We start from the raw sequence: 25,689 nt of genomic DNA, 5'->3' as shown, positions 1-25,689 counted from the left end.
GAGAAGGGGGAGGTGTTCAAGGAAGCTGCAGGGTAGAGCAGGGTGGGCAACCTCTTGGGAATGGCTCTCTCCTAGGGTGCCCAGAGACCCAAGGACAGGGTGGGGCTATAGAGGAAGTTGGGTCTGAAGCAGGAATAACAAGGGAGATAAAGCTCCTTCTGCAGCTACCCCTATGGCCATCAACACTGTCCTCAGCACCTATCCTGAGGCCCACAAGGACAATAGTGCTCACACAGTCCCCAGGTGAGCAGGTGAAAACCAGATTCTCAGTCCCCTGAGTGTCATTGCCACATGCAAAATCTTCACCTGACCCAGCCACCCTACCCTGCCCTGCCAGATCAGATACAGCCCTCAGAAATTCCAGGGCATCTTCAGCTGTCCTAATCAGGGATCATTGATCGTGAGGAACATAGATCCACTAGGGCCAACTCAAACAATAGCAATAGCAACATGTACGTTTATTGGGTACTTACAATGTGCCAGGCCCTGTTTAAGCATCAGATATGTGTCATTTAATCTTCACATCCACCCTGTAAATTGGTTGCTATTATAGGGTGCAGGTGACTCAGAACAGAGCTGAGTGGAGAGCTGGACACACACCCTTTAAGACCTGAAACTAGCCTGACCACTGTCCTGTTACACCAACCAATAAACCCTCGTTTGGATCGTACTTTCTATCACTTTCAGTCAAATCTTGACACACAAGGCTGGGAAGGCTCAGAGGAATGTTCCCGATAATGAGCTACGTGGTGACTCATGGCTGAGTCACCCACAGTGCTTCCACAGGGCCAGCCTTAATAAACTTTGGGGGAATTAATTCTTTCATTTCCCTCCTAGGTAATCAAAACATTGATCCCCATAGAGAAAAATGTATGTGAGGAGGCCCATCCCCCCCAATCACTAGAATAGCTTCCATAAATCAAGCACTGATGGATCCCCCAAAGGGGTGTAGTACCCCTTGGGGAGCAGGGGAAGTGAGACTCATTGGTGGACCCAGTACATCTAAACAGACTTCAAAACTAGACATACCCTGCCATTTCACTGCAGCCTGATCCTCAGCCAAAAGCCTCCCTTGGTTTGCTACTTTTAGGTGACTTGTGAGGCAGTCAACTAAAGCACTCAGCTCAGCCCGTGGAGCAAGGCTGGCTCACAGAGAGGGGCCATTTCCTTCCTTCCCCGAGCTGGGGGGCGGGGGAGGGGAGAGGAGCAGTGCAAAGGCGCCCCCCAGCCCTGCCCTCGCACAGAGCACACCACACACCGCCGCCACCCGGGTGCAGGTACAGTTTATTCTTCACAACAGAGAAATACAAAGAGCAGAGGGTTTGTAATTCCTTTGTTTCTTGCCCCCTTTAGTGTTTTCCCCCCATATCTGATTTTTATTTTGCTCCCCACCCCCTTGTTTAAATAGAATGCAAAACTTCTTTTCCGAAGTGTCTCAGGGGCACCTGCCCTCACCTCCCTGCCACCAAGATGCAGACTGAGAAGCCAATGACTGTTTTCTCTTTTTTAATAAGGTAACTAGTTCTAAATACGGTGGCCTGGAGGTCCCATAGAAAAAAGCAAAGGGGTGTTAACAGTATGTATAACAGCATATTTACAGGGTAGTAACATGCGGACAAAAAGCTACAATACTGAGTATCAGATGACGCAAGTCAAACAAAGGGGTGGGGGTGGGGGCAGAGAACCCCATGGGAAAAGAAACCCCAGGAAACATTAAACTGGTAAATCAATGGCGAGTTAAGGCTTAAAAAGTGTATAAAAATAACACAGTTAATATTCAAAATGGAACTCCAGATACAGAATATATAGATGAGTTTCTGTCTAGTTTTCTTTTTTTCCCGGGGGGATGTAGGGGGCTTCTCCGGGCTCTGTACATGGTTCCTATATACATGGACACGCATGGCTTTCAGATTGGGTGTGTCTGTGGGGGCTGGGGGCAGGGTCTGCTCCTGGGACCCTCCTCCCCGAGGATCCCTTCCCTGCCGAGGGGCCTAGGGCCTAGGGCCTGGGCTGGGGATTCCCCCTCCATGGCAGGGAAGACAAACGACCCCTCCCTGGGCACTGCCCCCATCTGGAGGAAATTCTGGAGGGGGGTCCTAGCCCCGGGCCCGCTCCCTCCCCATCCCCCTGCCCACAGTCTGGGATGGCGGGAGAGGTAGCCTATAGGTTTCCTGGCCAGCACCGAGGTAGACTGGGGTGGTCTTCAGGGCAGCAGAGAGGGACCAGGTCTTACCCAGCCCACTCTCACCCCATTTCCCTGGGCCCGCCACCCAGCCCATCACTGCACCCTTTGGTCCTACAGATCTCCCCGCCCCTCTCGTTTCTGCCTCCTGAAGCCCGGACAGCCCTGATAGCTGCCGTATCCCTCTGCTCAGTGATGCCCAGGGCTCAGCTCGAGAGGTACGAGCTGAGCACCCAGGGGTGAGGGGCTCACTCCAGCTGCCTCCTGCCCCCTCCCACCTGGGGGGTCCCCTTTGCAGTCCAGAAACCCACACCTGAGCCTTCCCTCAAGACCTGAGGCCATGGCACGAGAAGGTCCCACACTGCCCTCTGGTTCTCTGCATCCATCTGCTTGATTCTTTTAATTTCTCGGTCTTAGCAGCACCAGCTTCCTGGCCAATAAATATCTTTTTTGTTATTTCCAAAACAAACTTATAAAACGAAAAACAAACAACAACAACAACAAAAAAAAAAAAAACAGTGAAGCAAGTGAAGGGTGGGGAACAAAAAGAAAACCCAACAGAGAGGTTCAAAGTGCTCTGAGATCGTCTTTGGATGCCACCAAAACGGTCCAGAATCTTGCAGTTGGCCTGGCCGCCCCCAGAGCAGAACCAGGCAGGGCTTCTGTGAGCCAAGCTTTCTGGAAGGCTGGGAAGGTCATGAGAGAGCTCGGCGATCCTGGAGGGCCCCTGGAGGGTGTCGGGGCCTGGTGCTGCCTGGGTCTGTGTCTGCCAGTGGGCCAGGCGGGGCGGTGCCTCGGGTGGGCTCAGATGAGGGAGATTCGCACCGGGATACCGGGGGATTCCGTCCTCTGGGGCGAGTGATGGCTCACTAGGTGCTCCACCACCGTGTGTTTGGACATGTGCTTCATCAGGTAGGTCTCCTGTGGGCAGGGTCGAGATTCAGAACATGTAACTACGGGTAAGGGAGGCAGAGGAGGTTGCAGTTCCCATAGGCGGCCACTGGGGGGCTCCTTGGTAGGGGGCTCTGTGGGCGGTGGGCAGCCACAGCTTTGGGGGTTAAATGAGCATCCGGCATTGACTAGGGGTAATGCATTGCTGCCAGGGGTGAGTGCTGGCTCACTTGCTGGAGTCTGAGCCCCCAGAGTGCTGGCTGGAGAACTGACAGGCACCAGGCTCGTCCCTTCACAGGGCCCACTTGAGACTCCCCAGGCCCCAGCCAGCAGCCCTTTACCCACTGGCTGTAGAGGGGTATACTGGCTGAACCTTAGCCCTGCCTGCCAAATTGAGCATAGCACCCACATCTGGCTGGTTATCCCAGTGAAGGTAAGGCAGTAGACCAGGATTTGAGCCTACTTCTGTCATTTCTTAATAATGGGAACTTGGACAAGTCATCTCATCCCTCTGAGCCTCAGTTTCCTCCTCTGTAAGCAGGGATGGGGAAGGGTTGTCATGGTGATATGAATAAAGCCCTCAGCATGCAGTAAGAGTGGAGGGACCACTCCTTCCCCCGTCTCTACATTTCATTCTGGGTGGGACTCCTGGCCTCTGCATCCCCTCACTTGATCCTCCCTAGGGGAGAAGCTAGCCGTAAGCCCCCCACTGGTCCTGCTGCATATGACCTGAGGCACCATGACTGAGTGGGCGAGGTGACCCAGGGCTCACTGCAGGCCACGGGCCCTCTCATTGGTCTTTACCAGGAACAGAGCTGGTACTCTGGGTCCCCACCTGCCATTCCTTGGCTTCATACCTCAATATGCTTAGAATCCGGCAGAGGAACCTCTCAAATGTGGTGGCGACATGCTATTAAATGATACCAGAGGGAAGCATTCAGCAAAATCCAAGCTAGGAAACCGTTCTTCAACGAATAAATAGCAAAGATAAAAAAGGGTGGTGGGGGGAGCTGTAGATGAAAAATATATTGACCCAGTACAATGTAGAAATCCTATTTGGACCTTGATTAAAAAATAATATTGTAAATAAATAAAATTATGGTATTCATGAGACACGAAAATGTGAATGCTGACTGGGTGTTTGATAAGAAGGAAAAGGACTCTGGTTAATTATTTTTAGGTATTATAAAGGTATTATGGACATATTCCAAAACAGGAGTCTTTTAGAGAGATAAAGTCAAATTTTTACAGATGAAATGATATGATGTCTGGGTTGTACTTTAAAAAATAGGGTTTGGATGAGGCAGGATTAGTTGATGGCATGGGGAGTATCGAGAACTTGAGGCTTGGAGAGGGGCAAGGACCGACCGAAGACCAGCAGCCAAGTAGGGGCTCCCCCTCCACACATCCCCTCGGAGCCCTCACCCTGCAGGTTCTGTCTTCTCAGCCTCGCAGCTCTCCTGCCCCTTCACCTCCAGGGAAGGATAAATGTCACGTACTCAGCACTGAGAAGCAGCAGCCCTGGCTGGCACCTCACAAGTACTGCCAACTACCCCACCTACAATCCATGAGTCCCCTCCAGCCAGCCTGACCTTTCAAAAATACCTTCCCTCTGATGGTCGCCTCCCACTGGCTTCCCATTCCATTTGGAAAAATATCCAAACTCCTTCACAGGGCCCAAGCCCTGCATGATCTAATTTTCTTTCAGTTCCTGGGCCGGCCCGTGGCTCACTCGGGAGAGTGCGGTGCTGATAATTTTCTTTCAGTTCCTGCAACACACCAAGTTTGTTCCACCTCGGGGCATTTGCACTTACTGTTCCCCTGCACGTAAGTTTCCTTCCCTTCCTCCCTTCCTTCTCCTCCTCATCTAATTATCCTTTCTCAGATGGCCCACCCCCTTCCCACCTCCTCAGTGTCCACCCTGCTGCTGTCTTTTAAAACATGCTTTTCCTTTAGAGCTGTGGTTCTCAACCAGAGGCAGTTCTGCCCCCCAGGGGACATTTGGCAAAGTGTGGAGACATTTTTGGTTGTCACAACTTGGGGAAAGGGTTGCTACTGGCATCTAGTGGGTGGAGGCCAGGGGTGTTGCTAAATATCCTCCCATGCATAGGACAGCCCTTTATAACAAATGTCCTGCCCAAATGTCAACATGGACTAGGGTTGAGAAACTCTGCTTTAGAGCAATTACCACAATTTGCCATTTTTTTTCCCAAATATTTTTGCCAAATATTTATTTGTGTGGTTACTTGTTTAATACCTATCTCCAACAGCAGTTTCTAACCTCTCTGGAGGCAAAAAGTATGTGTTTTGTTCATCCTGATTCCCAAACAACTGGCCTAAATGTTCGGTAAACTCTGAAAAGAATAATTGTACTAGCTTAGGTTTATTAGGCACTACTCTGACAGCCAATAGCCCTATGAGTTAATCCATTTTACAGATGAGGAAATTGAGGCTCAGTGATCTCTATGTTGGGTATACGTGGGTCTGTTAACCAGAATATTTGATTAACAAGAGTATACACACAAGTGACTCACCTGGATGCCAAAAGGCACTTCTGGGTATCAAAAGGCCCTTGTTTGGAGAATTTCCCACCCAGGAACAGGACTCTGGATGTGATGATTTTTTCTGGCACTATTCAGGCCTTCCCTGAGATGAGGGTGGCTCTGGGCCAAGTCACTGTGCCACCTTGTGGCCATAATGGGGATTGCAGCTTCCCCAGAGCTGAGGCCCTTCTCTCTCCTGGGGTCTGGAGAGCAAGGTGCCAGGCCCCCACCCCCCACTGCCTGAGTATTGCCTCGGGAGCCCAGGCTAAAAGCAAGGGGAGAGGCTGGGAGCTCGGCCAGGGCAGCCAAAAACAGAAGTGGGAAGCAGAAGCCCTGGCCCTGCCATTCTCTGGGCCAAGTCACTGTGCCACCTTGTGGCCATAATGGGGATTGCAGCTTCCCCAGAGCTGAGGCCCTTCTCTCTCCTGGGGTCTGGAGAGCAAGGTGCCAGGCCCCCACCCCCCACTGCCTGAGTATTGCCTCGGGAGCCCAGACTAAAAGCAAGCGGAGAGGCTGGGAGCTCGGCCAGGGCAGCCAAAAACAGAAGTGGGAAGCAGAAGCCCTGGCCCTGCCATTCCCTGTGATCTGGGGAGTCAGTTCCCCTCTCTGGGCCTCTATTTCTTTGTCTGGAACATGGGGAGAGTCGGTGGGTACAGATCTGAGGCGGAGGTGGTAGCTGAGGCTCAGGAAGGAGAAGAGGCTCCTGCAGGGCCCAGGCGCGGCTGGCACTCACCGAGGTGTAGGCCCGCCCGCACATGCTGCAGCAGTAAGCCTTGGCGTGCTTGATGGCGTGGGCCGAGAGGTGGATCTGCAGGGAGGCGGAGTCCGAGTAGGCCCGGTAGCAGTTGGGACACTTGTAGGGCTTGTCCTTGTTGTGCTGGCGCTGGTGAGACTGCGGGGAGCACAGCAGGGGGTCATGAGAGAGCAGGGCTCCCCCAGCCCCACCCCCTTCTTATGCTCCCTCTGGAGGGGTGAGGCAGCTGGGCATCAGGTGGGCGGAAGGCAGGCAGGCACTCACCTGGAGGTTGGAGAGCTGAGTGAAAGCTTTTTCGCAGCCAGGATGTGGGCACTTGTAGGGTCTGTCGCCCGTGTGGATTCTGCAATGGGCAGCCCAATAAGGTGGAGGTCCCTGACACATACCCCTGGACCAGCTCCAGTCCCCAAGCCCTTGGCTGGCCTGGGCCACATCTCTAGCCCTAGCTTCTCAGTCCTCAGTCTCCCCAGTGACTAAGAATGAGCCCCAGGCAAGAGCTGGACACTGCAAATGCCACCATCTCCTCCTTCCTTCTCTTACCTTCACTGCCACTCTGACCAGCGGGCCAGGTGGGGTGGTAACTCAGGTGGGCTCAGATGAGGGAGATTCGCACCAGGATGCTGGGGGGATTCCATCCTCTAGGGGGAGTGATGACCCCAGAGCCACCCCACTCCCCACAGGTCCCTTTTGCCCCCCACCCACCACCAGCGCCCACTCAGAGACCCGGCCCAGGCCTTCAGCTCATCGTACGGGGCTTCCTTTGACTGCATTCTGTCCCTCTTTCTAAAAAACCCACCCTGCAGACCACCCATTGAAAAGAACACAGATTCACAGCTTTAGCAGGACCTTCCTGCCCACCCTGCCTCCTTCCCTAAGGAGACATCTCCCTTTAATTGGTCCCCTCCCCAGGTCAGGCCCACGTCCATGAGGGATACACAGTCACTCCGATGACTGAGAAGATACAGGACAGTGCGGCACTGATGCCCAGCCCCTCTGTGTCCTTCCTGGAAGCTCATTTTGTCCCCCCATTCCTGGGTTCTCACCCTGGCTCCATTATTTACCAGGTGGGTGACCTTGGGAAAATCACTGAGCCTCAGTTTCCTCACCTACAAAATGGGTATAAAACTATAGTCCCTACCTCACCAGGCTTTCTGAAAATTACAAAAGATAATATGTGTGAGGGGCTCAGCCTAGTGTTGGCACAAGATCAGCACTCAATAAACGTTTGCTGGTGTTATTTGTTCACTCAACATTTACTACAGAAGGCACCCATGTGCCAGGCACCATGCTAGGTACTTGGAGTATATCAGTGAACAAAACAGACAAAAGCCACTGCCTGGTGGAAACAAACAGTAAACATGAAATAAGTACAGAAATCAGATGCAGAAAGTAGTAAGTGCTGTGGGAAAGAACAGAACGCAGTGAGGGGGACCGTGAGTGCCAGGGATGGGGGGTTGCGGTTTTAAAGGGCGCAGGGAGCCACTGAGAAGGTGACATGGGAGCAGTGACAAGCTTGTCCTTGTCCAGCAGCCCAGGTGGGCAGAGCAGAGGGCTGAGAGATGACGGGGACTGCCCACGTACGGTGGCCTACTCTGCTCTCCACGCGCCAGCCTTTGCGCTGTCCCCTGGCCTTGTCCTGAATCACCTTTTCTGGAAAGTCCTCTGTGCCAAGCAGATTGGCCAGGACATGCCAGCTGGGCCTGAACCTTGTTTTCCTAACTTGCCAGGGAGCGTGAAGTGGAGGGAAGATCCAGATTTGGCCAAACAGGGTTCGCTCCTCCCCTCCAACGCTCCAGCCCATCGTGCTGACTGGGTTTGCTCTGCCCATCAACAAACTTATCAAAGAAACCAAGGCCCCTTCGGCCAGGCCCAGTGCTGCACTTAGGGACTCAGGTCTGAATAAAAACACTCCCTGCTATCAATAAGCCCACGACATTGGCTGCCATCACAAACACTGACAGTCCAAAAGCATAATCTCCAAGGCCTTCCTGGGGGCTCCAGCCTCACTTCCCTGCTGTCGTGCACCCTACATCCTAGCCAGAGAACTCTTTCTCACCTGGCAACCATGTCTATGGTTCTCCCCAGCACGCCTCTGCCCAGCATGCCTCTGCTCAGGATGCACCACGCCTCTGCTGCATCCTGAGCAGGAGGCCGCCCTGTTCCCCTGCCTGCCAAACGTCAGCTTGTCCCTCCCAACCCATCAGAGTGGGCTCAGAGGAGCCTCCCCTGTGCATGCCGCTCACCCCACCTCCTAGGCTCCGAGCCCCTGCACATCACAGCTCCTTGTCACGACACGGACCCCACTGGATTCTCAGGGCTTCCCATGTCTGTTCCCTCTACTACATGGGGAATCCCGAGGGCAGGGACAGGTTCCAGTCTCAGGCACAAGGCCTAGGGCCTGGCCCACAGACTGCACCTAGACGTGCCAAGTAGAGTTGGGCTGGCCCCGTTCTGAGAAGCCCTGTTCTGCCTGCACATTACTGGGTGTCACATGTCTGGGGACATCATCCCAGGCTATTTACTGCACCCTGTTTCTACAATGGAAGGACCTTCAGAGCCACCTGGACCAACTCCGCCTGATGTCAGCATCCCTTCCCTTCTGTCCCATCCTCGTTCCCCTCCAGGGATTGTAGATTCCACTTGGTCAGGAGTCAGGTGGCAAAGGGGTCAAAGGGTATGCAGGACATGCACTGCTTTTGTTTTAACCCCACCAGACCCCACCCCAGAGTCCTCTCCTCCCACTGCTTCTCAGGTCACTCCTTCCCCAGCCCCTAAGCCCAGCCCACAGGCCTCCCACCAGCACCTGAAGCGTTCTGAGCTCTTTCCTGCCTCTGGTCCTTCATCCACAGTCTTCCCTCTGCCAGGCACACTTTTCCCTCAGCTGACACCTGGCTAAAACCCACACTCCTGTCCTTAGCCTAGAAGCCCCTTCATCAGACAGCCTTCTCTGACTCCCAGACAAGGTCAGGCCCCTGCAGCCCACCCTCCAGCACCGTGGACATCCCCTTCCCAGGAGTAAGCACACAGTACTAATCTTGCCCATGTCCAGTCACTGTGTCTGGGCTGCCTCTGTGAAAGCAAGAACTCGCTTGGTCTCATTCACCACCATCGCCCCAGTCCCTGGCATTGGCTCAACACAGAGAGGACTCCAGAAACAGCTGTAGACTGAATGAAGGAAGGTCAGCTCTCTCTCTGAAGTCCATCACTGACAACAGAAATATGCTCCACATAATCAACAACTTCCATTCCTGAGGCATACTTCATGAATGTTTGTGGACCACTGACCAACAGTCCCCTGGGGACCTCAGGTCCTTCCTCAGGGACTCAGCCAAGCCCTCTTGACCAGCAAACTGCCCCTCTGGCCTCCTCCTGTCCAAGTAAAACAACTGCCCGCCTCCTCTCTGGATTCTCAGCCTCAGCTTCTCCCCGCCTGACCTTGGCCATGGCAGCAGCCGCAGGCACTGACCTGCTCACAGCCCTGCTTTGCAACCTCCACTGTCTCCCTCTTTTTTCAGGGCAGGGTCCAAAGCCCTTGTCCCAGCTTTCAAGACCCTTCACACTGTGGCCTCAGTTTCTAAAGCCTCCTCTTCTGCTACCACTCTCCCCGGCAGGGCACCTACAACCTCCCCCCATACATGCAGATGCATCCCCAGCAAGCCTCGGAGCCTCTGCTCAAGCCTCGGAGCCTTCCCAGACAGAATGTCTTTCTCCCTCTGACAAGGGAGAGCTGTGGACCCTTCAACACTCAACCTGGACGGTCCTCCCCAGCAACCTCCCCCCATACATGCAGATGCATCCCCAGCAAGCCTCGGAGCCTCTGCTCAAGCCTCTGAGCCTTCCCAGACAGAATGTCCTTCTCCCTCTGACAAGGGAGAGCTGTGGACCCTTCAACACTCAACCTGGACGGTCCTCCCCAGCCTCCACCTCAGACCTCATGGAAGTTTCCACATCCGCCAGCCTCCCAGGTCAGAGGGGCAGTTCCTTTAGCCAGAGCCAGCCTCTGACCACTGATCTGTCTCCGTGCACGGCCCCCAGCACTGGGCAGGCTAAGAAAGGGCTTCAGGGAGTGGCTGTTGGCACATGAAGGACCAAGCTGCCTGTTCCCACGGCCCACAAAGCCCTCGTCTTCAGTCCCCGAATTCCAAGTCAGGTCCCAGCTCTCCACTCTAATGTTGGAATCCTCTCTTTGCAAGGTATCTTTCCTCTAGGGGAGCACCCAGCCCTGGCTCCCACATCTGTGGTGATGGGAAGTTCACCCCTGAATCCAGGCAGCCATTCTCCGTGAGGCAGCACAGGGAAGCCGAGCAGAAACCAGTTTCCCTGGACCGCCCCCACCCCACTGCCCCAGTCCCTCCCGGGGCCCCGCAGGCTTGCTCTGCTTTTGCCTGCTACCTCCCTGCACGTGACCTTGGTCTGCAGCCTTACATCCCAATCCCTTCCTGCTTTCTGCAGTGCAGGCTGCTCCTTGGTGTGCTACGCTAGGATCTCACTTCTGCTACCTCAGCTCAGTGACCTTAGTAAGTGACTTTGCTTCCTTAAGTCCCAGTCTTCTCATCTCTAAAATGGGTATAATAATAAAAATATCAGAATTGTAAGAATTAAATGACTCCATATAAATGGCGTTCATAAAACAGTTTTGCAGTGTTAGTTTTTAATACATTAATTTCTATTTAAGATAAGCAATTTGTGCAAAATGACAAAGAGGGAATTTATTCAATATTTAAATACAATTGTTAAGAATTTGTTAGTTCTTACTTTTCATTTATTTCTCAGGTACTGAACTTGACATGATACTGAATGACTTAAGCCATCTTGTGCTTTGTAACCAAAACCATGGTAGAGTGAAAGTTACAATCTTTGAGATGATTCCCCCTCCATGGCATCCTTCAAACTCATGGTCTCTTATGAAGAAATACGAATTCACACTGTACAGGACCTGTATGGCAAAGCACCTTACACAGAGCCAGACCCATAGTAGCTCTTCGACAAGGAGACGTTGTTGCTGTTGTGTTATTATTACCACTACGAACAACAGACTTGATAAAATAAAATGACACCTTCCCCCCACCATGTCATTATCATTGCGCATGCGCACAACATCACACAGCCAGGAAAAGAACAAAAACAAAAACACTGCACCTTGAATAAACAAACAAATCCAGAGTCACTCTGTCTAGCACTAGTTCCACAAATAGACACAACTTTGAGCCCTTTCTTATAACTTACTAACTCCCTCCCAGAACAATTTGTCCCTGACTTTTGCATTGTGGTATCTGCAGATATGTGAGGACCCTTACACACGTGCTAATTGCATGAGACAACTGCTGCTTTACCACCAAGAACAGGCTGACTATAACAGCAGATTCTCATTTTCTCTGTAAATACATATGGTATTGATTACTTAGTGGGCTGAACCTTCTGAAGTCTGGACTTGTGCAACACGTTGCAAGTCACCTACTTTACTTGTGTGCCTTCTGTTCACGCTGCAGGTCCCACTGAGATGCCTCAGATTCACCAGCGCCACTAACTCCGTCACTCCAAGTGCTTCCAGGCACGTCTTTTACGACTCCTAGGATGGATCTTGCTCATCCTCTTTCTAACCCTACGTCTATCACTTGACCAGGCCTCGTACTATTTTGGACATGACTTTCTTTTCTTCCCTTCGTTAGTAGCAGTAATGTTGGGAAGATGGATTTGATTATATGATTTGATGGCTTCTCTGCCAAAGGACAAAAAAACAGGAAAGGGTCTCTGTTGAATAACAGAAAACAAGGAATCTGGAATTTGGTTGCTTCTTTAGGTTTGGCTTTTTGTTTGTCTGTTTGTCTAAAGAATTCTGGGACTTTGGGGCATTTGGGACACTCACCTCTTTGCTACTGGGTTAGGACACATCAGTTTAATTATATGTGCCAGTGCCTAGTGACTTATAAATTGTCTTCCGAATGTTGATAGAATCCTCTTAGGTTGTTTATTTGGTCTCCTGCCATTATGAACTCAAATCACTCAAAAGAAAAAAAGAGAGACACATCAGTTTAATTATATGTGCCAGTGCCTAGTGACTTATAAATTGTCTTCCGAATGTTGACAGAATCCTCTTAGGTTGTTTATTTGGTCTCCTGCCATTATGAACTCAAATCACTCAAAAGAAAAAAAGAGAGAAAAAAAATTTGTGCCCTGAGGAATGGAGAGCAATCCCTGGGTCAAGAAACATCTGGCAAAATACTTTCCTTCCAGGGCCTGTTAAATTTTTGTTGCTTTCCTTGGTCATGTTCTTAAATGATTATTTTTAAACAATGTCTGCTTCTGAAAAAAAACAGAATTCTTAATAATTATGATTACTTGCTACTGTGTTTATTTGCAACTAGACTGATGCTCCTATATTGCCAATTCTGCCAACTTTGTGCTATTGCCTTTCTAAAATCCAGGCCCCTAATTCAGAATAATAAAACTGTCAAGGTGTCTTTCACATGCAAATGCTCTTAGAGTTTCCAGATGGCCACTCAGGAACACCAAAGATTTGATCCCTGACTTTACAAAAACAGGGATGCTCAGAATGATTGGGCTTGTTTTGTATTCTATATTCTATCTTTCTAATTAGCCAAACTTGAGAGTGAGAGCTGCCCAATGAAGTATGTAGTAAAAGAAAGTTGGCAAATCAAAAGAAGAGAAGCTCGATCTCCCTGGGCTGATTTTATACATATGTAAATATATAAAGTATATAATATGTAATATAAATATATATGGTTTTTTTTGTTTTTTTTGTTTTTTTGTCTTTTTCCGTGTCCGGCAACGGATCGCAGCCCTCAGTGTCACCCCCGTACCAGACTGGGACCAGCAACGGGATCGCAACCCTCGGCGTTGCCCCCATGCCTCGCTCAGCCAGTGAGCGGGAACCGGTCTGTATGTGGGATCCGAACCCTCGGCGGGAGCGCCGCCGCACTTCCCAAGCGGCGCACTGTGCTGCACACACACACACACACACACACACGATTATAATTCTGACTCAGGAGCTTTACTAAATCTCCTGACAGAAGTTAATGTTCAAGCCTTTGGATCACATGCTTTCATTTTAAGAACCATACGACCAGGAGGACTGCGTTTATTAATCAATACCTTGTTACATACACCTGTGAACATACAACCAGCCAAGTTAAAAAGAAAAACCAAAACAATGGCAAAATAAGAAAACTGCTGAAACAGACTTATGTGGTCAGATCCGTGCCTCAGGAGGCATCGGAGTGAGAAAATAGATGGACACTGCCCTGCTGCCATTCTGTCATTTGTTTCTTACTATCAAACCTACACATCATGCCCCAGAGTCAGAGAAATAGACAAGGCAAAACATTTCGCACTTTGAGGTAAAAAATACAAAGACAATGGAGATAAATACAAAAATAACAATAAACAAAAAAATTTAAAAATAGGATCCTTCCGTACAGCACTAGTCCCCAAAATAGAAAGCCTTGAGCAATTTCTGTAACTTACAAACTCCACAACAAAAACAATTTTATCCCAGACTTGTACAATGCTGATATTGGCAAACACATGACAGTGCTTACAGAGATGATAATCATCATGTGAGAAAACAGTGTTCCTTCCCCTCTGAACAGAAGAGAAGCTTGATCTTGGTAACTTTTGGTTTGTTTCTTTGCATGCCTATGGTATTTTTATTTGGTAAGCCAGTCTTCCTGAAGTCTGTACTCCCCTGCACAAACCTTTCTTTCCTTACAGCATCTATACCTTTGAATGTCCCTCTCACAAACTCCACTAGATTATAAGCCCCATGAGGGCAAGGATTTTTGTCTGTTTTGTTCCTGATTATATCTTTAGCACATAGAATTGTGTCTGGCATAGAGTAGAGGCTCTATAAATATCTGTTAAGTGGATGGATCTTATGCTTTATAAAAACTAGTTCTATTTTTTCCACAAATATTTAACAAACGCCTCAATGCTTATGTGCCACACCACACACTGAGGATGTGAAAATGGAGGAGACCAAGCCCTTTTCTTCAAGAGTTCCCAATATATCGGGAGAGGTAGGCAAATAAACAGGCGAGTACATGACAGCCTACCACTGCTGTGATGGGGACACACAGGGCCTGTGGGAACACAGAGGCCGGGTGCCTTACCCAGCTCAGGGGACCAGGGAGGGATTCCTGGAGGAAGCTGGACTGAGAGATGGATAGGATATGGCCAGAGAAACAGAGTAAAGGAGGGGAGGGTGTCTCAGGTAAAGGAAGCAGCACATGCAAAGACCTAGGGATGAGAAACACTGGGAAGGGTGGTGCAGTAGTGAGAGCCAAGGCCAGTGAGGTCCACAAGGGCTGTATCATAAAAGGTCTCAAATGCCAAGCAAAGGAATTTAGTCTTGACCCTGAGGGCAATGGGCACCTAGAGAAGGTCCTTGTTCCTCCCTGCACCAGACCACAAGTGCTGAGCTGAAACGGGCTGCGGTAGGCAGTACCAGGCAGGCCACTCACCTGGTGTGCTGCTGGAGGTGGGAGAGCTGTCGGAAGGACTTATCACAGTAGGAGCAATGGTAGGGCTTGACACCCAGGTGGATGCGCAGGTGCTGGGCCAGGTAGGAGGCATTGGCAAAGGACTTGGAGCAGTGCGGGCACTTGTGGGGCTTGGCCTCTGTGTGCGACTTGGAGTGGATCTGCATCTCAGACTTGGTGAAAAAGGTCAGCGGGCATACCTTACACCTGTGGGGCAAGAGGCAGGTTCACAGCTAGGAAGATTCCCCCCAGTGCCTGCTTGCACATCTCTGGAGAGACCTTCTACATCAAAGAGACCTTGAACCTGGGACAGATCTCTCCTGTGAGGAGTGCAGGGGACACAGGCCCACCTAGGAAAGAGAGGGGGCAGGCTCCCAGCCTGGACACCCTCCAGTGTGGAGGAAGAAGCTTTACACCTAGGGCATCATTTACAGCAGCCTGCAGGCTTACACCTCATAGGGAAGTTGGGCCTCCCCATCCCGGTAAGGCTCTGCCCAGGGCCACACTCTCGTGGTTCTGGAGGAGCAGGTAAGTAGTTCTCAACCCGACTGTATATCAGAATCATCTGGGCAACTTTCAAGAAATACCAATGCCTGTCCCCCCATATCTCCCATCCCCCCAAAATATATTCAGGATTTCTGGAAGTGCAGCCTGGCACTGGCATTTTTGAAAGCTCTTCAGATGATTTTAACATGGCCAGGGTGGAAAAACTGCCTAGAGGGAGGAGGAAGTGGACTCTCAGAGCTCCAGGCAGGAGGCGGGGGTGGATGCCACCCACAGACCACCTCTGATGGGACCAAGGCTCTATTCCCCCTGTTTTGGCCACTCCCACCACCAGGACCTGGGTTGTGGGTGGGGCTTGTCAGGAGACCCCGCCCATCTGGACCTTAGCCCTCGCCCTCAGCCCCTGGAGCCCCTCTTCTCAGCCCCATGTGTTGAACTCCAGGGACAGCCCCAGGCACAAGCCCCCACCCCAAGCCCAGTCGGAACCTTGTCCTGCCAAGACCCCCACCTGTACGTCTTGCCCTCCTTGGCAGTCTCGCCCGAGGCCAGGATTGGGTAGGGGACAACGAGGACAGGCGGACCCCCTGGGTTCTCTGCCTTGATCTTTTTGCGGCCACGTTCAGACTTGGGGGGGCCAAGCAGGCCGTGGCCCTGGATTGTCTTGATGGAGTCCAGGAGGGGGGGGCTGGTGATCCCTGAGATGAGGGTGGGGGACGAGGCGATGAGGCGGCTCTGGCTGGTGGTGGTGGGTGTGGACGGGGTGCTGGTACCCGTGCCCGTGCTGGACTCGGAGGTGCTCACAGCCGGGGTCCTGGAGGAGAGCCCCAGACCTTCGAAGATAAGCAGGTTGGGGTAGGGGTGAGGGGATCTGCAGAGGCTGGCTGAGCCCCAGCCCACCCAGCTGTGTGACTTTGTCAGGTCACCCCACCTCTCTGAGCTTCCTCTTCCCATTCATAAATTATTACCCAAGGGCAACTAAATGAAAGCTTGCATATGTGTAAGATGCCTTAGATACCTTAAGACTAAATTGAGTTAGATCACAGAGGCACTTTTGAAATAATTCAAACCAGAGAAAAAGACTGAGGCACAAAGATGTTCACTATTGTGTTATTTATAATAGCAAGAACTTAGAAGCAACTGAAATATGCGACATTAGGGACCGGTTCTGTGAGCAGTGATCAATCTCCTCTACTGAACTGCCCATTAAAAAGGAGATTATGTTTGTTTTAAAAAACCGCATATGTATGCACACACACACCAAAGTAGGAGATGTGCCAAAAAGTGTTGTGGAAGGTAGAATTAGAAGTAATTTTAAAAACTGTGGCTTAACTGTACTTCTGATTCTTTGACAATAAACTTTTTTTCACTTCTGTAATAAAAGTTATCCTTTTAAAATGAGGGGACTAGAAACATTTACAAAATAAAGTTTAGCAGACAAAAGGATGAAAACGCTATTATGTGATTCGAACTATGCTTTTTTTAAAAAAAGAAACCAAAAATATATGCATTAAAAAAGATAATATCCAGAGTTGGCCCGAGTGTATTTCATATCACATACTGGTGGTAGGGTAGTGTACACTTCTGCATTCTGTAGCCTTCATAGAGGGCAGTTGGGCAATAGCCATCAAAATTTTAAATGTACATAACTTTTGACCAAGCAATTCTACTTCTAGAAATCTACCATAAGGAAATATTTGCACATGGGCACAAAGATCTGTGTACATGGGCCTTCCATACTAAACTGTAATCAAACAAAATTGGACACAACCTGTCTGTCCTCAGTAGGGGCTGAACAGATGTGGTCCATCCTCATTAAGGAGGACAGCACGACCACTAAAAAGATTGATGTAATGCAGTGACAAAGAGAGAATGCCAGAATGTGCTGCCAGGGAAAAAAACAAATCACAGACATTATGAGCCCATGAATTTTAAAAATAACTTACACTAGAACTACCTATGTATATATGGACAATCTATGCATGTGTAAATGCACAGGAATAGATCTGAGAAGACAAACACTGAACTGCTAATTGTGGTTCTCTCTAAGGAGGGAAAAGAATTTTTTGGTAAAAAGAGATTTTCATACTTTGTCTATGTGCTTCTATATTATTTGAATCTTTTACCTGGTGAATTCATCCATTTTTTATACCTGTGATTAAAGGATAAAATAAAATAAAATATAGAGAAAACATATAAAAGTTTTAACAACAGTAAGACTAAGGCTAATTTTTTGTACTTTCAGCTTAGCTGCAATTCCTAAATTTTCCATAATGACAACTTATGGCCTTTATAATAAATAATGCAATGACTATTTTTATGATACAATGGTGAGTAAGAAAAGCAAGTTAAAGTTATAGATACAGCCCTGTAACAAACTCAGCAAAACACACGTGCATATTAAAAAACAAACAAAAAATATGAAAAAGGAAGGAAATGGACCAAAAGGCCTTCTATGCTGTTAGGTGGGGAGATCACGATTATGAGAGATTTTTTTTCTTAGTTTCTCTTTTTTCCAAATTTCCCTTAATATGCTTATATTACTTTTTTAATATTGCTTTTATAATGAAAAACATAAATTTAATAAAATCATAATAACAAGGGATGTGCAGAGTGCGGCTGGGGCCTGAGGAGGTTCACCAGGCCCCATAATTCTTGGGCATCTCTGAGAAAAGGAGGGAGAGAGGGAGAGGCGGAGGCACCTGGCTGGCAGCAGGGAGTGAGCAGGGAAGGAACAAAGGCCCAGCTGCTGTGGCCTCTGCAGAAAACTCGTCCACCAGGTTCTAAGGAAGGCATGAGGCAACTCCAGCCACTTGACACTGCCCCCAGATGTCCCCCTGGCACCCCAGCCTCAACCTATCCAAGACTGAGCTCACCTCTTTCTGCAACCCTTGTTCCTCCTCCAGTGATTTCAGCACAGGGGCAGTGCCCAGGCAGTCTCCCTCATCTCCTCCCTCTCCTCAATACCCTACATCCTGTTCAGCACAAGTCCTGTCCACCCTTCTTCCTCATTGTACCCCAGAGCAGCCCACTTCTCTCTGTCCCCACTGACACTGCCGATGTCACCCCTCTGGAGTTGCTACGCTTTGCCCCGGGTTTTGGCTGTGGCCTGTGGGGCGAGGGGGCCTAGACCACTGCCTTCTCCTGAAGATCTCCCTGCTTCCATGCTTGTCCCCGACAACCCAGTCTCTGCCACACAGCCAGACTCAGCTTTCTAAACCCAAATATGAGCATTTTCCTCCCCTACTTAAAAACCTTTCGTGCTCCCCTGTGCCCAAGCCTAAAGTCCAAACTGCTTAGCGTGGCCCACAGGACCCTTCATAATCTAGTGCCTGCTTCCTCTCAGCCTCAGCAGAACTGGGTATAAATAGAAAAAGGGTTAAAACATGGGCTCTAGAAGAACACTGCCTGCCTCTGCCAGTTTCTAGCTAGGAAATCATGGTTTCTCACAGCTTTACCCTTCTCTGCCTGTTTCCTTGTCTGCTGAGTGGAGATATTTAAGATGAACCGCACGAAACTGCTGTTTTTATAAGTCATAAACAGTCCACTGTTTAACCTAACACTAGCAGCACCCACCTCACAAGGCTGCTGGGAGTGACGGAATGAATATTGATAAATACATACAGGTGCTCAGCCGGAGTCAGCTGCCACCACCACCACCATCATCATCTTGTGACCCCCCCCATAGACGGTCCTCTTGCTTTCTACACGCATCCTCCCTTTGCACGTGCTGTTCCCTCTTTCTGCTCCATTGCCCTAGTTTGCCGACCTTTCCTTGCGTTCCCACTCCTCCAAGGAAGTCTCTCACCCCCAAATCTGCTCAGTGTTGTGCTCCGAATTCCCAAAGTTCTCTATGTTGACTTGGTTTTCCTTGTGAGCCCTCAGCGGACAGTGACCTGCCCCTGTCCTGTCCAGTCCTCCCAGTACAGGGTCGTTGGAAGTCTGGTGGCTGTGCCCAGTCCCACCAGCTCCACCACCCCAAGCTTGCCCCCAACCCAGGCCCTGCACGCAGCCTCTCACCTAGCGCGGTCCTAACCTCGCCGAGTCCCCACCTAGGCCCCGCCCACTCCCGGCCCCGCCCACTCCCCGCCCCGGCCGCCGTACCTGTGACTGTGCTGGTGGCCGGCCGCGCATGCAGCGCCACGTCGGGCTGCGGCACGGCCTGCGGGTGCAGCCCTGGCACCTGCTGCAGCTTGGGCAGGGACATGACGGCCTGGCTGCTCTCGGCGGGCGCCGGCGGCACTAGCAGCGGTTGCTGCGACGAGGCCGACGTGGGCGGCAGGTGAGGCGGCCGGATCTTCTCGGCCATCAGCTGCTCCTTGATCTTGTTAATCAGGACCAGGTTGTCCAGCTGCGGGCGGGAGAAGAGCGGGGCTGAGGGGGCTGGGTCGTGCCCTGCCCCTTCCCCAGGCCCGCCGGTCCACCCCATCGCCCCACAGGCCACAGCCAAAACCCGGGGCAAAGCGAAGCAACCCCAGTAGGGGGGAAGGCAACCAGAGGAGCGACATCGGTCTTACCTGGCTGGGCATGGTGGGAGGAGGGGGCCAGAAGTAGGGGTTGTTAAATCGAGGCTCGGCCATCCTGCGGGGAGAAAGCGACTGTCACAGGGAAGAGAGCCCTCCCCACCGCCTGGGGCCACAAGTCCGGGGGAGTGTCTGGGATCCCTGCCCCGTGGGACCCTCAGCCCTGCAGCAGAGCAGGCCCAGGGAACCACATCTCTAGGCTGAAAAGTCTGGAATTTAGTATCTCCCTCAATGGGCCCTAGAGGGCAAAGGTCACATACAGATCAGAGTGTTCTCTGTCCCCCCATCCCCCATCATTCTGATGCAGACAGACCAATCTCCATCCCCCAGGAGGACCCTAGGCTGCAGAGCCAACCCCATGGACCCATGGATTCCACACAGAATTCCCCCACCCCCACCACCACCGTCTAGTGACAAACTGAGGAGCCCTGGAGCAGCTTTGTAAATGGTCACAGAACAGAAGAAACTGCCCATCCCTGACCCCTGCCCTTTGCCCAGTGTCCCCCTTGAGTACAGACATCTTCGTCAGAGTACAGAGGGTAACCTGGGGTCACCAGATACAGCCTTTCTAAAGGGCAGTTTGGCAGGAGGATTTATGGAGACCCAAATGATTACTGCCCTTTGACTCAAGAAATTGTACTTCTGGAAAGTTATCTTCAAGAAACAGGAGAGATATATGCAGCATTTGACCTACAGGAATGTGTATCAGAATACTGTGCTTAAGGAAGGGACTCAGGAGGCCTGAAGCTAGGGCAGTTTGGGGCTCTTTAATAAAACTGTGTGACAATCTGTCTGGTGGCCCTCACCTCTGGCAAGTTTCAGCAAGTGTGGTTAGGCAGGCCTGTGCAGTTAGAAGGCCTTTTCAACCAGGGCAGTATGAAGGATGGGCCTTCAAGGCTATCTCAGTCTTCCAGAGGGCTTGAGTCTTCCTGCAACCCTAGAGTAAGTCAAGAAGTGACTTACAGGGACCATACTGCACAGAGGTATTCTATTAAGTCTTGCTCCCTATCAAGTTTCTCTTATCTCTTCCTTACAGAAAGTACATGCCTAACTAGTATGGTTGCTTAAATGAAATTGTTTATTTTGACAGGAAAAGCCAAAGTTAAGTGCCTTCAACTTATTTTCCTGGTCCTGTGAGTTTGAGATGCTCTGGAACTGTAGGCATAGGGTTTCGGGAGAAAATACTCAACAAGGACACAATATAATCTCAACATTTTAAGAAAAAACTTTTATACAAATTCTCTCTTGTGTTCTTACTTGAAAAGTAGGAACAAGAGGTATTATTACCCCATTTTATAGAAGAAACTGAGGCTCGGAGAGAGGAGAAAGAGATCTAAGACCATGGGGCTAGGGGGCCAGAGTCAAGACCAGAAATCAGATTTGCTCAAGCTGGTTCCTCTGGGGAATTTGCTTTGCAAACCCTAATCCCTGATAGAGCAAATACCCACATGCAAACAGCTCAATCCCTATATGCAAAAGTCCTCACTCCCAGCCTGGGGGCTGGTTTGGGTACGAGCCTGGCCAGACTGGGGAATCAGAGTATCCTCCTCTGGGGTGGCCAGGGCAGCTACTGCCCTCTATCAGCCCTCCTGCTCCTGCCACCCACAGACACCAAGATGCCCTTCCTTCTGCCCGTCCAAACTCTTCCCTTCCCTTACAGCCCAACACAAGAAGCATTTCCTCCCTGGAGTTCTCCCCAACTACTTCAGAGCCTGGGACTTCTTTCCCAGAAAAACCTCAAAACAATAATAAGAGTGAGGGCGCTGCAAGTTACCAAGTATCTACTTTGTACCAGGCACACTGACACTGAAAGGCAGGTACTCTCATCATCCCCCTTTACAACTGAGGAAACTGAAGTTCAGAGAGGTGGAGTGACTTGCTCAAGGTTACACAGCACATAAGCAGAGAGCTGAGATTCCCACTTTAATCTGCCTACCTCAAAATCCAGCTTATCAGTCCCTTAGCTGTTCAGGGGAAGGACAAAGCATAGGTTTGTGAACATGTGCCGCCTTACGATGGCATGGCTGCAACCCATGGGCGGGCACCTGTTCACCCAGCAGTCTCAGAACCTCCCCCAACCCTGCTGTTGTCCACAGGGGGAAACATGAACTTTAAAGCCAGGGTGAAGAAGCTCCAGGACTAGAGGGACAGGTTATTGGGAGCTGCCCCAGGGGAGTCTGGGAATTGGGCACACCTGTCTCATTCATCCAGGAAACTCCAGCACCCAGGCCCAGAGGTTATCAATAATATGAGTTGCATGACGGAATGAATAAATGAAGGAATAGTCAATTATTTTAAGCACAATCCCACACAATTACCTAGCACTGCTCACAGTTTACAAAGCCCTTCTGTGCCCACTGGCATCCTCATCAGAACCCCAGGAGGATGGCAAGCAGGGGAGAAGTTTCACCCCCATTTCACTGAGGAGGCAGCTAGGGCACGGAAGGGAGGCACCTTGCTCCAGGGCACACAGATGAGAAACAGGAGGCAGCATTGTGCTGCAGTGTTGGGTGTCGGTTCTCTAAGCCTCAGTTTTCCTCATCTGTAAAATGGAGTGAAAAAGGCTGCCCGTCTCCTTCCTGCCCTAGCCTAGGACTCTGTCCACTGCACTCAGCTACTCCTCAGACAGTTCCCGGGGAGCCTCCTCTCCTCTTCAGTTCAATGTCAAGTTCAGGCTTCCCAGAGCCCCCACTCTGGTCAGAGAGTTCTGAGGAAGAGGGGGGCTTGCCCAGGGTCCCATAGCTGGTATAGAGCTTCATCTCTTCCATTTAGGCCCTGGTCAGGCAGGGACAACCCCTCAACCTAGTTGGGGAACCAGGCCCTCAGAGGGGAAGGGTCTGCCCTGGATCACTTAATCTGATCTGTACAGCCTCTGCCTGATTTCTCTGCATCCATCTCTGGCTTGTCCTGAGTAATTTAATGATTCAGTGACCCTAACCCTGGTGTCCACCTACTGTGTGCCACATGCAGGGAAGGCAGGGCAAGGGCTGAACATTTACTGAGCTCTTACTGAGCATGAGACACATTGCTAGCTGCCCATCAACAGTATCTCATAGGTACCCCACAACAAGCCTTTGAGGTGGTCATTCCCTGTGCTACCCTGGGACCTGCATAAAAGGGTGCGCCCTGGCAAGAGGTGAAGAGGGAAGGTGACCAGGGCCAGGCTAAGCTACTCAGGCCTTGTCCTGAGGGAGGGGATTGAAGCAAGAGAGACATGGTCAGATGTGTGTTTGGGACAGATGGACCAGGCAGAAGGGCATTCCTGGCAGAGGCATGGAGGTGTGAGAGTACAAGGCAGGCTTGGGACAGTGAGCCGCCATCTGCAGGCACCAAAGAGAGCTAGAGAGCAGTGAGGTGGCGAGAGACACAGAGGCCAGTCGGCAGGGCCTTGAATGCCGTGCTAAGAAGTTGGGATGGCATGCTGGCGTCAGGGAGCATGCTGGGCCAGGGAGCAAGGGCTCAGAGGGGACCACCAAGGTCAGGAAGAAGCCTGGGTGCCCAGTGGGGGTTGGGGGCAAAGGAGCCAGGTGGCTGGAGTTGAATGTCCACACCGGGAAGGGTACAAGAGACATGCTGGTGGTCGGGCAGGACAGGCAGACTGGGTGGGCCCTCAGCACCAGACAGAAGCCCAGACTCTGTACTAAGAGCCTGAAGACACAGCCCTGATCCTTGCAGAGGGGCAAACAAGCTGTCATTTTGTTTCTCTTGTTTTAAAAGGTGGAAAAGTTTGGATGGGTTGTTGAATGAAACACCTCTAAGAGCTGCCTCTAGAAACAGCATCTGGATGGCAGCTGGCCCATCCGTCCATCTATTCATACTGGAAACACCCTCTGGGCCAAACCAGGGACAAGTGCTGCAGAACTTGAGGCAAACGGGAAGATCCGTGCCCTCCGGGTGTCCCAAGCTAAGCAGAGAGAGCACACAAGTGACCCACAGCTTTTGCAAAAAGGAACTCCCACCTGTGAGACCTGTCACCCACCACGGATGACCTCCACATGGTCAAAGCTGATGGGCCACCTTCCAGCCCTATCCTCTATGGCCTCCCTGCCACCTGGGCCCTGCCAGAAGACCTGTGTGCCATGACCTCTCTCACAGCTCCCCACACCCTCCCCCCACCAGCTGGGATCCTCGGGATGGGGTGGGAGCCTCCTCCTTCCCACTGGCCTCAGTCCCTGGGTGGCCCGTCCACTCTAAGACTTTAAATACCAGCCAAGCCCCAAGCCTCCACCTCCAACCCAGGCCTCTCCCTGGAGCTCTGGGCCCAGCTCTCCAGCCGACTCCACCCTGTAGCTGTCTCACAGGCTGCTCAGACTCAGCAGGCCACAGCTCAACTTGGTCTTCCCCTAAGATGTTCACCTCCTCTGGTCGTCCCCAACTCTCAGCAGGACCTCAGAGTGGGACCCCACCTGCCCAGATGTTCCTGCCACAGACCCACAGTGATCCACACTCTCCCCTCCCTCCCTTCCCTCCTCAGACCCACCACCAGCCACACCCTCAGGATCCCATTCTCCAAATTTCTCTAAACCCCTGACACCTCTCCACGAGTCCTAGCCACTATCACCTCAGCTGGACCACGGGACAGCCTGCTTTGTTTGGAGCCCAACAGGCCCAGGTTCAAAGCTTGGCTCCCACTCACCAGCTGTGTGATCTTGGGCAAGTCACTTGTTCCTGCCCCCCCAGTAAGGGATTAGCAGCCCAGAGTCAGGGACCCAACCCAGCCTGGAGAGGACCAGGGAGAACTTCCCAGGGGAGGTGGTGCCTGCCTTGGGTCTTAAAGGATGAGTGGCAGTTAGCCAGGCAAAGGAGTGCAGGCAGAGCGGGGGCATTCCCAGCAGAAGCAGCAGCTTGAGCAAAGGCCCGCGGGTGAGAAGAACATGGCACATTGTGTGAGGGGAGCTACAGCGCTCCAGGGTTGACTGGGGAGTAGGCGATGAGCCTGGAGCCATGAACCCTTGATTCCTAGGCCTGGAGTCTGGACTTGAAGGAGTGGGTGATGGGACAGAACCTGTGGCTTACAAAGATGCCTCCGACTGCTGAGCGTAGAAAGAACTGGAGAGGCCAGGGGAGGAGGAAGCAGGACACCTGTTAGGAGGCCCCTGGAGAACAGAGGTGAGAGGCAGGGGCTACACCTGGGCCAGGGAGGACTGACCAAAGAGGCCTCTCTGTGTGGTTAGAGCTGGAAGCCAAGGAAGTGTACAGGGCCCCTCCCATGCCCCCCAACCCCTGGTGTGGCCTGGGAGATCTCTGGATGCTGACACGGACAAACACAGCCACAGGAACATGCAAACAGATAGCACCAAACCCGGACACACATGACATAAACACACCTGTGGCCCCAAATGTGGACTGATGGGGACACAGCAACTGTCATGAGCAGGAACCCTCAGCCACCAGGACACAGGAGGCTGCTCCAGGAGGGTGGACACATACCTTCCCCAGGGCAGACCCAGAGGGCGGCAATGAAGGGCACTCAGGGAAGGTGGGATGAACGCATGCCTCAGTCCCCCAAAGAACAAACCCCTCATGGACAGATCGCAACCTGGAAGCACAGGCTCCTTACCTAGAGTGTCCTTTCCCACTTGGTGAACTTCTACTCATCCTTCAAGACCCAGCTCAAGTGTTCCCTCTTCTACGGAGCTTTCCCTGAACCCCCAGCCAGCCACTTCCTCTGTGTTCCCAACAGCACCTTGTATATGGGAATAACAATAATAATAACAATAACAATAAAATGGCAGCTACCATTGATTTCAACACCTACTATGTGCTAAGCACTGTGCTGAGTACGTCATGATTCATG

General features: G+C 51.3%; 1 protein-coding gene across 1 annotated transcript; it reads right to left on the bottom strand.

Moving 5' to 3' along the window:
• Nucleotides 1-1,267: 1,267 nt before the first annotated feature.
• Nucleotides 1,268-25,580, bottom strand: ZNF362 (zinc finger protein 362). Its single transcript, XM_008587085.1, has 8 exons — nucleotides 25,453-25,580; nucleotides 19,887-19,950; nucleotides 19,474-19,720; nucleotides 15,881-16,202; nucleotides 14,851-15,075; nucleotides 6,635-6,713; nucleotides 6,350-6,508; nucleotides 1,268-3,103 (listed from the first exon to the last, which is right to left on the bottom strand). The coding sequence occupies exons 1-8, from the start codon at nucleotides 25,488-25,490 to the stop codon at nucleotides 2,987-2,989; spliced, it is 1,251 nt and encodes a 416-aa protein (XP_008585307.1). The 5' UTR covers nucleotides 25,491-25,580; the 3' UTR covers nucleotides 1,268-2,986.
• Between the last annotated feature and the right edge of the window lie 109 nt (nucleotides 25,581-25,689).

This window comes from Galeopterus variegatus, unplaced genomic scaffold (assembly GCF_000696425.1).
Source record: "Galeopterus variegatus unplaced genomic scaffold, G_variegatus-3.0.2 Scaffold4246, whole genome shotgun sequence".
Lineage (NCBI taxonomy): Eukaryota > Metazoa > Chordata > Mammalia > Dermoptera > Cynocephalidae > Galeopterus > Galeopterus variegatus.
Note: the sequence above shows the minus strand (reverse complement) of the source record. Positions and strands in the feature narration are given on the sequence as shown.

Bases quoted from the DNA above. Each gene is read 5' to 3' on its own strand.
- ZNF362 (XM_008587085.1), bottom strand. From the start codon at position 25,490: ATGAGTAGAAGTTCACCAAGTGGGAAAGGACACTCTAG. The intron at 16,203-19,473 runs GTACGGCGGCCG...TTATCTTCGAAG, and splicing joins GGCCACCAGCACAGTCACAG to GTCTGGGGCTCTCCTCCAGG. The intron at 6,509-6,634 runs GTGAGTGCCTGC...TGCTCCCCGCAG, and splicing joins CTCAGCTCTCCAACCTCCAG to TCTCACCAGCGCCAGCACAA.